The sequence below is a fragment of the Sebastes fasciatus genome, chromosome 7 (assembly GCF_043250625.1).
Source record: "Sebastes fasciatus isolate fSebFas1 chromosome 7, fSebFas1.pri, whole genome shotgun sequence".
Taxonomy (NCBI): domain Eukaryota; kingdom Metazoa; phylum Chordata; class Actinopteri; order Perciformes; family Sebastidae; genus Sebastes; species Sebastes fasciatus.
Window position 1 is genome coordinate 33399100 of NC_133801.1, and position 16139 is coordinate 33415238.

General features: G+C 41.3%; 1 protein-coding gene across 14 annotated transcripts in view; it reads left to right on the forward strand.

Moving 5' to 3' along the window:
* The window catches only part of tenm4 (teneurin transmembrane protein 4), a 194603-nt gene extending 193065 nt beyond the window's left edge, over positions 1-1538 (forward strand). For all 14 annotated transcript variants that reach the window (XM_074640402.1, XM_074640405.1, XM_074640400.1 and 11 more), the window contains one exon: positions 634-1538. In XM_074640402.1, coding sequence (XP_074496503.1) covers positions 634-1392 — 759 coding nt within the window. In that variant the 3' untranslated portion in view covers positions 1393-1538. The remainder of the gene's footprint in view (positions 1-633) is intronic.
* Positions 1539-16139: the final 14601 nt, after the last annotated feature.

A 16139-nucleotide genomic window follows, 5' to 3' on the forward strand; every position in this document is an offset into this window, starting at 1 on the left:
TTTCTTTATTGTTGAATGGTTTCGACACCATTGTCGTTCTAATTCCAGACCACAAAGACCTCCACGAAATAACGTTGGGTGAAACTTTGATAACTACTTTTTAAGAAAATGTGGTTTCAACATTGTATGCTTCGAGATTTTTGTTTTTGTTTTATTTATTTATTTTTTTCCTGCAGGTTTTACAGTGTGTACCAGAACCAGATCACGTTTTTTTTAAGCTGATTTCCATCCCATCAATACATGAACATTTTACAAAAGATGTTGAATAATCCTTATGCAGTCATTCGCGTTAACATAGAAAGAATAGCTTATACTATGTATAGGCATAGCTTTGAATTTGAAAATGTTTGAAGTGTTAATGAAACGGTATGAATCTCCGTTTTGATAAACGGGAGCATCTGAAATCCCACGGTGCTGCTTAGTCCCCGTGCAGTCTAGGATAAAGGTTACAAGCCAAGCTGTGAGCTAATCACAAGTTTTGGTAAATATCTAGAGGAACGTCTTCAAACAAGCAGTTGAGTGATATTGTGTAAATCCATTTCTTGCTCAAAGAACAAACAGAAAATAGATTTGCCTGTGTATGTAGATGCAGCAGGGGCTGTGTGACTAAACAGCATTGTCTTTGTGTTGCAGTCGTTGCTGGGCGTTCAGTGTGAAGTTCAGAGGCAGCTGAAGGCCTTTGTGAAGTTGGAGCGTTTTGGCCAGATCTACAGAGCCAAAAGTGCCGGATGTCCTCAGACAGAGGACAAGAAGATCTTCGCCTCCGGTGGCTCCATCTTTGGCAAGGGGGTGAAGTTCGCCATCCGAGAAGGTCGCATCAGCACCGACATCATCAGCTTAGCCAATGAGGACGGGCGCCGCATGGCCGCGGTGCTGAACGACGCGTTCTACCTTGGAGACCTCCACTTCACTATCGCCGGAATGGACACCCACTACTTCGTCAAACTGGGCTCGGTGGAGGGAGACCTGTCCCTCATTGGCATGACGGTGGGCCAGCGCACTCTGGAGACCGGCGTCAACGTGACGGTGTCTCAGGTTAACACCGTTCTCAACGGCAGGACTAGGCGCATTACTGACATCCAGCTACAATACGGCGCGCTGTGTTTGAATACGCGTTACGGCAGCAGCGTGGACGAGGAGAAGGCCCGCGTGCTGGAGCTTGCCCGGCAGAGATCTGTCGCCCAGGCTTGGGCCCGGGAGCGCCAGAGACTGAGGGATGGAGAGGAGGGCTCGCGAACCTGGACTGAGGGAGAGAAGCAGCAGCTGCTGGGCTCAGGAAAGGTGCAGGGCTACGACGGATACTACGTGGTGTCAGTTGACCAGTACCCTGAGCTGGCAGACAGTGTCAACAACATTCATTTCATGAGACAGAGCGAAATGGGCCGAAGGTGACATGAACACGAGGCTCTGGAGTGACGGACTCAGATGTAGGACATGGGACTTCTTGCCAAAGACAGTTGTGTACATGACCACTTTTTTTTTTCTTTTGAGTGTGCTCAACTTGGTTTTTAATATACTGTAAAAAAAAAAAAAACAAACATGGTTGCAATCAGTTGCACTGTATTAATAGAAGAGTGCCCTTCTCCTTTTGAAGATTCTTTAACAGTCTTTGCCCTCCAAGTGCGGCTGCTAGAGGATGAAAATTTGCGATGTCTGTGACTCATTTTTGTGACTCCATTTCCTCGTCCCTGTTGGTGATTCTGTTCAAAGAAATCCAAGAGGAGTATTGGTAATGCATTATGTTCACTGGCTCACTCTGCTGCCAGACTTGCAGATTGTTATTCACAAGCTTGCTCCACTCTGCCTTTTCTGCGCCTCAGCCAAGGAGATTCCTTCTCTTTTAATCACTCCTTTTTTATACTTGAAGCCCTCATAGCCCCAGTCATCCATTAATAATGAGAGAGATTTCTGTTGGCGGTAGAGCCCTTCATCAAAACCCCAGCTGAACTTGTCAAAGCACCTTCATTTGTGTGATGTGATGTTTTTAAGAGGAGGGTTGATACTCATCTGTGGTCTTAGCTCGGGACGCTTCAGTGCACCCTTGACTGTGCATGTTGACGGCCTTCTTTATGAACTACAAAATCAGCAAAACCGCTTAATCAAGCTTAAAGTGTACGGTAAAGCCAACAAAGGGATATGAGGTTTTATTTTTTGTGTATTTTATTTTTTAACTGGATTTTTTTTTTCCAAGAAAAAAAAAAAAGAAAAACCTTGAATAAATTGTTCTCTGCTCCCTTTTATTTGACTGTGGTCAAACAACTCGATAATGAAAATACTGAAGAGCCAACCCTGTAAGAAAATACTGTGGAATTCATGTCTGTATTAAACAACAAAAAGGTATTTTACAGGAATGGTTTTGAATTACATTTTAGTTTTGTTTTATAAATAGCTATATGAATTAACAGTATAACAAATGTGAATTTTAAAAAAATGTGAACTATTGTCCCTTTTATTGTTAATTGTTGTACTTGAACAATACTTAAGGGTGTTTCAACACATGGAATAAACTATGAAAGGTGGTTTAGTTAAATCAATTACTGTGTTTTTCATCGGACCGACTACATTTTACTGATCTCAGTTGCATATGAAAGGCAGTGTTTGTTTATCAATGAGCTGAAGTCAGTATTCCTCACCACAATGTCCAATCAGATGAAAATATTTTTAAAAAGCGAGACTACAAAGATGCTTAAAGAACCCAATTTCATCAGTGATACATACTACATTAACATATTGGCTGCTGAGATAGATTCACATTGTGTTGTGGGTGGGATGAAAGATACAAATTGCCTTTGCCCTAAGGGCTGCCCGCAGGTCAGCATCGAAAGTGCTTTCATTCTCCGGAATAGGGCTCCACTTGGTCCCACGGCTGGCTGAAATGCATTAGACCTGCAGGTGTACTAGTTCCCGTTTACAGACTAAAGGTCGTCTATACACACCAACCTTGGAAATAACCCACGTGGACACACTAGCTCCCATATGTCCGTGTCCTCCTCAGTGGCGACTGCAAAGGACAATTCAGCTCTTTCGAAAATGTCATTACGTGAAAACTCAAGAGGAATCAAGACTATTTTGGAAATGATGACATTGATTTGACTTCTGGTACTTTTTGAACTATGCCAAGCCACTGCACACTTTCTTATCATTTTTTCCATCAAAATATTGTGTGTGTAGGGGGTGGTGGGAGCATGATTGAGTGTCTCAATCTGTACAAATGTTAAAGCAAACAGTACACGGTTCTTTTATTTCTGCTGCTGGTTGATTCAGTGAAGTTTTGTTTTCCCAAAAAACTATGTATGTTCAACATTATATGAATGAAGGATATTTGCATTGTGGAATATTGCACTGAGAACTGTTGCGTCATAAGACTGTATCTTTTTCTAAAGTTTTGGACTCATTTTGAGTTTCGGTTTGTTCCCAACACTGTGTTTTTAGCGCTTCTCTTTGACCATGTAAATATGAAGACATCCAAGTAAGCTGTAAATAAAATGCAAATGTAGATACCTCTTAGAGCTACATCAGTGACCCTGTGTAGTCTTAAGGTAGAAAAAAAATAAAGGGAATATTTTGTGTTTATTTTTGGTGTTTTGTTATATATACTGTATATTCTGTATCAGTGGTTCCCAACCTGGGGTCTGGTCCCCCCTTAAGGGGGCGCCGAAGATCACAGGGCCAGGATTTGTCAACTCTGAGATTGTCAGAATTAGATTGCTCATGTATAACTAAAATCATAATAACGTGGGTTGTCCCGAATACCATCTTAGGCTTCGAAGCTTCGGTGAGAAATATTCGAAGGTATTTGAAGTTTCGGGGCAGTGCCGCTGCTGTACTGCTGTACACACATGCACTTCTACACATAACAAACAGCGGTATCTGTCTGAGAATAACTAATAATAATTCATGTTGAATATGAATAATGAATAATATTGTGGGATTATTCCTTATTTCATGGGCTATTTGGGGATTTATACATTATTATTACATACTTATATATTTAAAAAAAAAAAAAACTAAGCATTTGAATACTGATTTGGAGGTCGATTACCATGGCAACGGTCAAAGCTTCGAAGCATTCGTGTCAGCCCTAATAATAACACACTTACTGGATAATTTATACAAAAGTCTGTATATAAAACTATTTAAAAAGATAAATAACTTTTGCTTCTTAGTAGCAAAATCTAAATAAATATTCTGCTTTAATCCGTATTTGTTGGCGTTTAGCCTTTCAAAAACAACATTTTCACTGCGGTCAAAAACCTATTTGCTCTCCCGCTTGACGCACACAAAGGGAGGCCTCGCACCTGTATTAACGGGGCAGTCTAGCAGCAATCTACACCATAAATTAAATTTATTTAACAAAAAAATGATTTCAGCTCTAACACTATTATAGTAAATTAATAAAGTCATATTTATTTATTTTATTTTAAAAGGATCATATCATGTATTTAATACACTGAATCACTTTTTTCAAATTGAGGATTTTTTTCGAAGATTTGAAGGGGGGGGCTTCAAGGAAAACAGGTTGAGAACCACCGTTCTATATAATACAGAAACATATTTTTTATTACTTCATCTCAAACTGAGACGTGAGATATATCATCAGATAGATGATCTTACTTACTTTACTACCACACTTGATTGTATAGATTTTAATATCTAGCATTAGACATGTTTTACTGTGCATCTGCATCTCTAGTATATTATACATACATAAATTCTCACCCTACAAGACTTTAATGAGGCTAATTTGATGCATTATGATAATGTTATATTGCACCATGTGCCATTATTTAGTTAAACATCCACTACCACCTGTTAAGACCTCAAATCTGAAATGAGATTCTCACATGGAGGGAGCATATGGCTGGATCACCAGCACATCAAATACAGACTATTAATAACAACATGTCTACAGTGAATTTATTTTTCTGTCATGAGGCGAGGAAGCCTCTGGGGGATGCTGTGCAAAACTTGACGATTAATTAACCTGTCAAAGTTGAGGACCAATCCTTTGATGTTACGAAAGCCACCAGGAGACCGTGTGTTTCTAAACTTGATAACTTTGTTGAAACAAGTGGAGCTCAGGGGCTAATCCTGTTAGCGGGCGGGGTGGCTCGGGAGTTAGCTGCCAGTATGTGGTGGCGGCGAGGGAGCCTGGAACATTTACACTCACTGCAGGCAGAGCTGAGCTCCGTGCCCACGGAGGAGAATGTGATGGCCTGTTTTACCTAAGCAGACAGTGCTCTTATTTGTCTTCTCCACTACCGCTCATCTCTATGCGTAACAGACATGCGTCATAGGAAGCGATCACACCCTTATTATTTGCTTTAGTTCGTTTGACTACTCAAGTTTTTTTGCAAAGTAAAGGTGGCTCTCATCTTCCTTGAGACAGCCTGAGCCTCGAGCCCCGCATGCCTCCTGTAAAGAGGATTTCTTTACAGGGAACAGAAAGTCCTGCTAGCAGAGAGCCTGTGCAGAATGAATTCTGCTGCAGAGAGGCAAAATGTCCTTTAGCCTAGAGGACTCAAGTCTTCTGGTAGAATCCTAATACCAATAACTTCACCTCAGCCCCCGTTGCAGAGTGGAAGTTGCTACTGTGCACTCTGATGATGACAGGGAATTGTATTTTTAAATGTAACTGATAATTAGAATCAGGTCTAATTAAAGGATCAGTGTGTAACAATTATCGGGATCTATTGGCAGAAATGGAATATAATAATAATTATGTTTTCTTTAGTGTATAATCACCTGATAATAAGAATGGTTGTGTTTCCGTTACCTTAGAATGAGCCGTTTATTTCTACATAGGGAGCAGGTCCTCTTCACGGAGTACACCATGTTGCACCGCCATGTTTCTACAGTAGCCCAGAACGGACAAACCAAACAACTTCTCCTGCTTGAGTTGATAACGCCGCTACCGCTCTCTCTCTCTTGCTTCACCACTCACTTCCTACGTACACAAACAGTCTATGCACTGGCTCTGCTCCAGGGGCCTGTACTATGAAGTGAGTTCAACATACCCAGGGTATCTTCTCGTTATCTACCCCTAATAAACGAGATCCCGCTAAGCGGTCCTACGACTGTGGTTATCAACTCGGTAAATCAACACAGGGTTTCTCCATCTGGCCATGAGCGCATTCACATGAACGGGGCGGTGTTTGCAGAATCTGACAAATCACAGACATGGACAAGTCCACAGATTTGCAGACAGACAGGCAGAGCGGCACATTTTACAAAGGAAGAGCAAACTATATTAGACAAATACGAAGAAGTTAAACACATAATCCTTACTAAAAGTAACACAGTTGAAGCTGCCAAGTGCAGGAAGGACAGCTGGCAAAAGAAAAAAATTGCCAATGTGTGAATGCGTAGTGAAATGCAAAATATAGTGGATGCTCTTCACTATGGCCTTTGACAAGGTTGAAGTGTGAATGACTATTTGAGCCTTCTTTCAGCTGCGTCCCCGTCTCCGGCAGTGTGAAACGGACTTGAGAATAAGTAAAAAAATAAATATCAAAACATAATTCAAAGCGGTAAACACCTATACAGCATAAATCCAGCTGTCCTTCCTGCAGTTGTCAGTTTAAACTGTGTTGCTTTAGGCCTGGATTATGACTGTAACTTTTTTGTGTTTGTGTAATATTATCAAACGATCCCCGCAGCAAGCTCTGATTGGTCAGTAGGCGGTGCTTTTAATACGAGTTGATCTCTTATCTGGAACATAACCTGCTCCGGAGCAGGTTAGGTGTTCAGCATCAGTTACCATGGTGATCTACCCCGGTAAGAAGTGATCTACCTTCATAGGATGGAAAACCCTGAAGGGTTAACCCTGAAGTTGCCTCGTTAACCACAAATCCTGCTTTGTAGTGCAGCTCTAGAGAGGGCCATTCACGTTTTCGTGTTGGCCATCATAGCTCTCCAACACGCTTGGCACACGGGAGAGACATCGGTTGGTCACAATTTCCTCACCTCACATCACCGCTAGATACCGCCAGATCCTTTAAGTGCAAGCATTTGGTCGAAATTTTGATCCATTTTGCCATTCAAATAACTCATAGAGCCAAATGTTTGCAAGACACAAATAAGTACCAAATTGGGTCCAAATAATGTAATTTATGGATAAATACTATATCAAAAAGTATAATACTGGAATATTTTCTTTTTTGCCTTGTGAACAAACTGTCCTGTGATGCTGATAGTTTGCACATAGCTCCGTACTCCATCACTGAGTGGCTGAAATGAGGGTGAGGAAAACAGAGAGTGTTGAAAGTAATGGCTGAATCACTGGTATTGATGAACGACCTTATTATAAAACTCACAACTTCGCTGTTGTCATTGTGCTGTGAGGTAGTGAAAATCTCTCTAATTGCACTCGATTAAAGCAACACATCACGATGGCTACAAATAACAAATGACCTTTTAATCCTAATGCAATTCATATATAGACACAAGACAGAACCAGTGTCAGTTTTAAAATGGGTACACGAAATGCATTCATGTATTCGTGTTGCTGTTGTGCTTGTTTGTCATGTCTTCTTATTTCAGACAGCTGCATCTGCAGGAATTGGTTTCAGAGTTCAGTCAGGGTTTGACAGCTTACACCGTTTCTGGTGCATGCAGCCCAACTCTGAATTTGGTCCCATATTCACTTAACACCTCCCACTACATTCAAATTTGACTAACCCCTTCCAGTTATTTATGTGAGAGGAGAGAGCAAAATCCTGGTTTTAGCAGGATTTCACAAACTGACAGGGAACGGGAGGCGAATGTTTTTCTCTAAAAACCATGCATGAGCTGTTTCCCATTACCTGTGCTGAGTCTGATGCGAAGCGATATCTTCACACTCCATCTGTTTCCCCTCGCTGATAATTTGAACACTCTGAGCCCAAGTGTTGGATAAACACTGGCAAAGGTATTTGCTGTTAAAATCAGCAAAGGGTTTATTCCTGCTGTGGCCCAGCCATCCGTTCCCTCAACGAATCCTGTACGTAGTCTGAAAATGAAACACCTGTTGTCTTTCCTTTTCCTCTGTCTGTCAATCTCAGGTACTGTCATTGCGTGACTGTCAGCTGCATTTATTTTCCTCAAAATCAACAATGTTGTTGACAAAATGCACCCCCCTTGCCTCGCTATTTTTTTCTGTTTCCAAGAATTCTAAACATCCCAGACTGCCTTGTTCAAGTTTTCCCAACAGCCATAAAATAACTGGTTGGTATGATGGTCCACATCTGCTGTGTAGCCTGATAACACCATATGCCTGAATGGATAGGACAGCCTCGGATTCTGTCTTTAATCATTCAGGTCCACATTCCCCTCTCTGCCAGTTATGCAAATGGTGGACCAATCATAAAAGCTAATGGGGCAAGGAATGGTAAACCAACTGGCCATAGAGAAGTGAGGCTGGATTTTCCTCAAGGTGTAGGTCTCATTTGGATGCCCACCGTGATGACAAAACACAGCAGCAGCAGAAGCACTCGGTAAAGTGCGAGCGACGGAAATGAAACCGAGGTGATGTTTTCCGAAGTGTCATATTTCTGCGGGTCATACAAAGGCCAGCGTCGCCTCTCATAGCTACGACTGGCCTGCAAAGGGAAAATGGAGAATGTGCAGTACTAGCACCTTAAGCAGTACAATGCTGCATGCTTGTAATATGAGAGGCATTATTTTCTAAAAATGGGACTTACAGTACGAGCCCTGTGAGAGAGAGCCTGTACTCCTCCGTTGTAGAGCAACATAGCCTGACAGTTTTGACCTCTGTGCTAGTATGAGACTCATTACATGGCTTTCAGTGTTGTTTTTGTCATTTTCACTGAGGTAAACATCACCAAGATAATCAATAATCAGTGAAGTAGAGCCACATCAGAGCTGGCCTCACAATTTCACAGTCTGTTTCTTATTGGAGGTGATACTTAAAGAGGCAGTATATTTTTGGCATCATTGGACCAAAAATTCCATAATAACATTTCAGCATATTGTAATCAAAGTGTTCTGAGAGAAAACTACACTTCTGCACCTCCTCATGGCTGTTTTCAGGCTTTAGAAAATCTAGCCTGTGACGGGAGACTTTGACCAATTACAGAGCGTTCCTATTGGCTGTGCTCCGGTCATGTGACCGGAACTTGACGTTCCTTCACCAGATTTCACAATGGTGGTGGCGTCACAAACTTTCTCATTTTACAGCTAAACAGTACACTACAAAATGTTTCTGAAAACATTTTAGGAGGATAAATAGCCATTATCGTAACAGAATACTGATTCATATTTGATCAGCGCTGCCTAGTTTGACTGTTTGGTCGGAGTTCACGAGTGATTGACAGGTGTGAGCTATCAGCAGTGATTGCAGGGTCCTCTAGTGAGTAACTTCTGGCTTTTGTGGAGTTTCCCTGGGTAGGCATAGCAACGTGGTCCATTTGGGGTCATTGGTTTGTTTTTTTAGTCTGTTATTTTTGTGTGGTGTGCGGTCAGAGCAGTTGTCTCGGGGACACATCTGGAGCTGTCAGGTGGGTAACCAGCTTGCTGGGGGCCTAACCGAGGCTACTGGTTTAAGTGTTTAAAGAGCCTCCCGCTAATCTGCATGAAGACTCGGTTTCAGTGAGGTAGATTAGTTTGAGATAGGAAGTTTAGGTAGGGGGAGATTTCCACATTAGTTTGGGGAGACATTGTCTCTTTTGTGCACTATTTGACCTGGGCAACACAGTCTGTTGGTTCTGTTGGTGCCTTTAGACCATTAGTGTGTGATGGCCGGGGTAGTTGGACCCAGTTATGAGAGCTCTGCACTGCCTGGAGGGTTTCTGAGTAGTTGGACCCAGTTACACTGAAGGTGCTTCATTTGTGAGAACCTGAAGATGGCTATTGCAGGAGGTTAGTGCTTCATATGGTAAGCAAGTAAATCGTTACAGGAGGGATGTGGTGAACTGTCATTGGTTGTGTTGTTTGCGCCGTGACGTGCAAGTTGGTAGCTTGGCCTGTTAGTTTTGGGATCATAAGCGCTACAGTTCATGCCTTGGTTGGTGTGAGCTTTGTTGTAGTTTGGTTGCCTCTTTGTGCTGTGCGTCTTGGGACGACTTGGTTGGCTAGTGAGCCTTTGTTGTAGAGGAACCTTTTGATGCTACTTTTGGGGAGCGCTTATATACGCTCTGTGTGTTTTGGTAGCTAGAGCTTATGGCAAGTCCAGTTCTGTATGTTTTGGAAGCATCCCCATGTATAGACCAACCCTCTAAAGAACATCTTGCCTCTCAATCTTCTGATTACTGTCTAATCTCTCTGGTCCTCTATCTCTATGCTGTAAATTCTTAAATGCTTCTCCAGGTGTTGGAGTTCCTGGGTTGCAGTGTGGTGATTGGTTATCTGCCTGAGTGACACACTACAGAACTGGAGAGAGGGTCGTCAGGCTGATGAGCGACAGACATTTTCACACACCCACACATGCCTACATTCCACGTTTGTTTAGTTATTTATTGTTAGTTTGTTAAATAAATGCCTTTTACTATTTTAAAACTCGTCTGGTCTCCCATTTTAGTTGCACCCTTTGAGCCGGGTTGTAACAAATGTGACACCAGCTGGACAGCAGACCTCAGATCAGCTCTTTTTTTCAGGTTACCTGTTTCATGTACTACTGTCACGATATAGTGACCGTTTTATGAAAATAACTTTTTTTAATCATATTTGCTCCAATCTCGCCTACTTCAGCTTTAAAGGCCCTGACACACCGCCAGACAGTTTGGAGCCGTCGGTGAGCGTCTGCCGGCCTAGTGTCCCGCGTCATCGGCTCTAGTCTGCCTGTGTCGAAGGCTTTTGGCCGATTCATCACGTTGAATCGGCGGCGGGGTCCATCGGTGAGAGAAATCACTCTGATTGGCTGTTCATCTATCCACATGGTAGATCACCGAAAGAAAGTATAAATAGTGGTGTGAAAATGGTCAGCAAACGCCGCTTTGTTTCATGTACGTATCATAACAACGACCTACTGGTGTGGAGAGTTATTTCCTCTCACGCAGGCGCAGAACGTACGTGCTAACTGGCCATCGGCTGTAGTCTTTGCGGTGTGTTCAAGTGCAACTTGTCAGCCAAGACAAAGGAGACGTGAGGCGACGCGACAGTCGGCCTTCATCGCCGCAACAGTCAGCCTTCATCGCTGCTAGTTCTTTGATGTCGGGTTGGTGTGTTTGTGCCTTTACTGTATAAGTACAAGAGGGTCACAGTCTGCATTGTTTTTTTACCTCTTTTGAGAAGTATTACAAAAAACATATTATGAAAAAAGGTATTTGCATGTCTTTGAAAAGCTTTTTTACACGAAAAACAACTTTGGTGACATAAAATTGAAATAACTCAATTGTGTGTTTTTCATTATTTTACCTCGGTTAGAAATATAACAATTCAGTTTCTATTCTCTCTCTGATCTCCGTGGATTATGTTGGAACTGACGCTGTAAGAAATGAATCCTGTCAGCACAAGGTGAAATTCTTTTCTTGCCTTTTTTAGAAATTCATACTGTGTGAGTGCGTGTATGTGTGGCTGACGTGTAGCTACTGGACTCCAGCAGGGTCTTAGTGGTCTTGATGGACTCACTGGAGGCGGAAGCCGCAGCTGCAGCTGCCGTCTCCCATCACATTTCCCCTGACAGGTGTGAACAAAGGACCCAGAGAAATGTCACTGCAGCATTTATAAGTCACTCGGACACCGCTTGCATTCAGGAGTGAAACTGCCTTTGCACATTATGCAAATCATATTGACAGCATAGCTAATGCTTTTATTAGGTTAATTATGCCTAAGGTCAAATCTGTTCATAGCAAAAGATCAGTACCCATTCAAACCAAGTGTCTGGAAGTGTTTGGGTTGACTGAAAGGTTAGCTGATGCTTAATGTCTTAGGACAGCTTATCATGTAGCACTTTATGTCCATGAAGAAAAAATAGGTGTTATTGATTTCTGCCTATGACATGAGCACCAGTGATGATCAGTCAGGGGCTGTCTTCAATGTTCAGCACGACAGCAGTGATGAATAGCAAAAGATGTGTTTTGAAACTTCAAATTTAGGAAACTAAATTTACCCCGCGCTCTTTATGGTACGCGGCAAGATGCTTTCAAACATCCACTGTACGGAAGCACCTCTCCATCATGTGAGAGCGATGAAAGAGAGGAGACGTTAATCATAGACGGAGGCAGAGAGGAGCCATAAAGATAAGCTTCGTCCTCAGTGGAGATTCTCTGTTGTCGGGGTTGAAACAAAGCATATGTATATTTAATAGGCTTGAGCTGCTGCAAAGTATTTAACAGCAGGCCGTATTAAAAATATATAGAGCAGTAGGAAAGGTTGTGTATTCTTTAAATTAGTCAGCTTTCTTTGGGTCAAAAGGTTAAACTATATACATATTACTCCTTTGGAAGTCCTGTGCACCCCCTTCGTCATCATTCCTGATGGAGGGTATGATGTTATTCCTTAAATTGGAAAAACTTTAATTTGCCATTCGTGGATCAGCCCAGACATTTTACTAGCTGGCAGCCCCTCTTATCTTATTTTGACCGACTTACAGTGCTTCCGTATGATTAAGACCACTTGTATTTTTTGTAGTATATGTTTTAATTTTATTTGGACGTAGTGTATTTGGGCAGACTAGTGGACTTATGGCATATGATATGTATTTCTCTCCATCAGTTGAAATGTATGACATCACAAAGTTTGATTTGTGTAAACAGAAATGACCACCGACAGTTTGTCCGTTTGTACATGGTAAAGTTTATCAGCTTATTTTATCAGTAGTTTGTGATTTAATCCTATAATTATTATTACTGTCAATGTGTAATTTATTTATTTATTATTATTATTCATTTTATTTTAATTTATTTTTTAATCTTATTTCCTTTTCTTTCTTTTTTTTCAATTTAAATAATTTTTTTGTTCTTTATCGTTTTTGCATCTGTATTGGGTGAGGGTTGGGTGGGAGGGAGCTTTGGGCGAAAAAATACCAAAATATGGAGGAACAATCATTTACATTTGTGCTCTATTTGTATGTTTCTGTACACCTTATGTTACTCCCAATAAATTGTTACAGGATAAATTGATGTAAGGATGTTCAAACCCCTCCTCTGTCTGAAGTCTCTGATCCCTCTTTGTGCAGAGTGCAGAAGCTATTTTGATAGTAAGAATGTGTATTTAAGCCTTTAAGGCTACAATTGATCTGCCAGTCCGTCAGAAACCTTCGGTGGAGGAATAGTTGAGATCAGTTTGTGCTGCAGCTTTACGCCGGTGGGAGTTTTGGATGTGTGACAGTCAGTGAAGTGCACAGGCAAAACACAACATCTGAAACTGCCTAAATCTGTCACATTACCTGTCTTTATGGCGAAAATTGTATAATTCATGACATTCCTTGCTAGATGATAAATGCAATATATAGTGAAGACCAAAAGGGACATGGGTAGTCCCCCTCCCCCTTCCTGGTGTGGGACAAAATCCCCAAAGTGCTCATTGCCACTGGCATATTCTTATTGCCATCGGCACTACTTAGACACAATATCTATCCGGTGTTAGACAGCTGTTTAACAACTGCCTTGCCAACCTGAGTTTTGTGAACTATATGGCCCGCAGTGCAGCCACTCAAAATAGAATTCAATCAATTGAAAGAATGAAACAAACATTAGTAGTAGTGTTTAGATAAATAGGCAGAAATATAGCAGAGACCTTGTTTTTGTTGTCCTCCTTTGAATCCTGCCGCTGCCGCGCTGTGTTTTCAGTTTGAAATACAAAGCCTGAAGACAGTCTGACAGAATTATTTTGGTTACAGAACCTTTGGGCCCATTACGAATACTATTATGTAGATCAGCCTTGGGGAATGTATTTCCACGTTGTGCATTTGGATTGCGACACGGCTGGCCTCTCATTTCATTTACCCATACAAATAAGCCTGCCAGTCCAACTGCTTTAAAGTTGTGGAGAAATTTTTAGCACATTTCACAGAGAGACTTGTTTTCTTTCATTTTTTTTTCTCCCCCCTGACCAAATTCTCTTTAAATGTAGAACACCCCTCTTCCACAGGCAGACACTCACTGACACACACCACCACACTGCTGGCAAAGCATGAAAACACAATGACTATTGCTGTCAGGGAACAAAATTTATTTAACCCCCGGTCTTCAAAGTCACTTCCTATTTGAAAAGATATTTTTTGGAAAAGCTTGAATGCTGCCGTTGTGTGACATACTGAACATCATTTAGATTTGAAGCAGGAAGAGAAAGACAGACACAAACAAAAACCCTTTTATTGGATGACTCACATTCCTATGATCCCTCCTGGCTTATGTGGAGTTTTTTACACTGTTGTTCTACATGTGCAAATCCATTGTTTATTGGCAACAAACGTCAGACTAGTACACGAGCATGCAGTGGAGCAGAATCAAGATTCTAATGCACACTCCTCAGCTTCCACCGTTACCCTCGATGTGGCTACTGCACTGCACTTGCAAACATGAAAAACAATATATTCATCTTTCCAAGACACTGCAATACAATACTGCTGATTTTTGGCACCAGTTGCCATGGAGAAGAAAAACAGTAATAGCTCTCATTTTTGATAAGTGAGGTCCCGGTGCATAAAAAAACAGCTTTTATTGGGACAGGGGGATGCTGTCAAAAATAATCAAATCTTCATAAAGAATCCTACATGGAAGGAAGCAGAACTTTCCACAGCTGGTTCGGCTTTTTTTTACGCCCCCCTGACTGATGAACATTAACAACCTGACAGAAAAAAATGGAACATGAAATAAAAAGAATAGATAAACAAAAAGTAGGCATTTCCAAAACGTAATTTGATCTAGAAAAAGAAAACAATGTTTGCTGAACGCACAAGACACCAGCTATTTTCATAATGTTTCAGCTATAGTGCCAACTCCCAGGTTACACTGCATGTGTTTTGTTTTATCAAATAAAAAAAAGATGATATTTCAGTCTCTCTGTTGCTGTACAACAAAGGTGTTTGAATGGGAACTGACTGCATGAATAAATAAATCAGATGCAGCTGGAGGACAGTGTTGAGCTGTAACAATGGAAAGAGTTTTAGAATAATTTAGTTGGTTTTTTTACAGTATATTCTTTACTCTGGGTGTACTTTAGTGTGATGTTTTGTCATTATTTTGTGTGCACCTCCTTTGTACTGTATAGATGTGAAAAGACGGCCCCTTCATTTTGAGGGATAGTTCAGGCTGCTCTTAATTGTTCTATAATTAACACAACAGCAGCATATGGGCGCAGGCCTTTGTTTTCATAAATACACTGAAAAATAGAAAATACTTTGGTTGAATACCCACATCTACAGTGTGATGCAGTGAGCGAGTGTAACTCAAAAGCCCACATGGAAACCCAAGACACTACCATTCATTGTTTGGCTAATTAGAGGGTAGTTGGTGTGTCTGGATAAACTAAAGTAATTAGTCATAGATTTATGGTTGGACGTGTGCTGAGACAGCAGTTGCTAACATCTACTGAAAGGGATTATTGCCTTTGTAAGGAAGCAACAGAAGTGGAGACGGCTTTCTAATGTGATTTGATAAAATATAGAATTCCAGATATCTTGAGAGCAGGACAGACACACGTCTTCCAGTGCGAGCAGATGTGTTGGAACGCCGGCTCCAGACCTTTTGGTGCCCTATAGGCGAAATTCGCCCCCAGCAGCGCCACCCCTAGGGTTAGAATAGGGTTAACCCCCGGAACCCTAACCCTAGCCCCGTGAACCGCATCACACATCACACATCACAATGGTTTTAAGACAAAAATTAAGATTTTTTAGTTTTCATAAATAACTGTATTTATTATAATATAAATAAACAGTTGGTCCCTGATATTGTTGGTTTAAAAATGTTTAGGCAGTTTCACTACAATTTACACTTTTATTAACAAATGAGTGATGAAGAAGTGTGAGAAAGAGAGTTACAGGGGTGAAAAAAAAATATATATATATATTTTTTTATTCGTTACCTCAATGCAAAAAATGAGGAAGGATGCCCACTGGCATTTATTTTTTTAATTATTAATGTGTATTTTTTTAGAGGGTGACCAGCGCCCCCTAGAGGGTGGTGCCCTATAGGCAACCGCCTATTTGGCCTACGCCTTAAGCCGGCCCTTAGAACACAGTAGAACATGATCTAACTTTT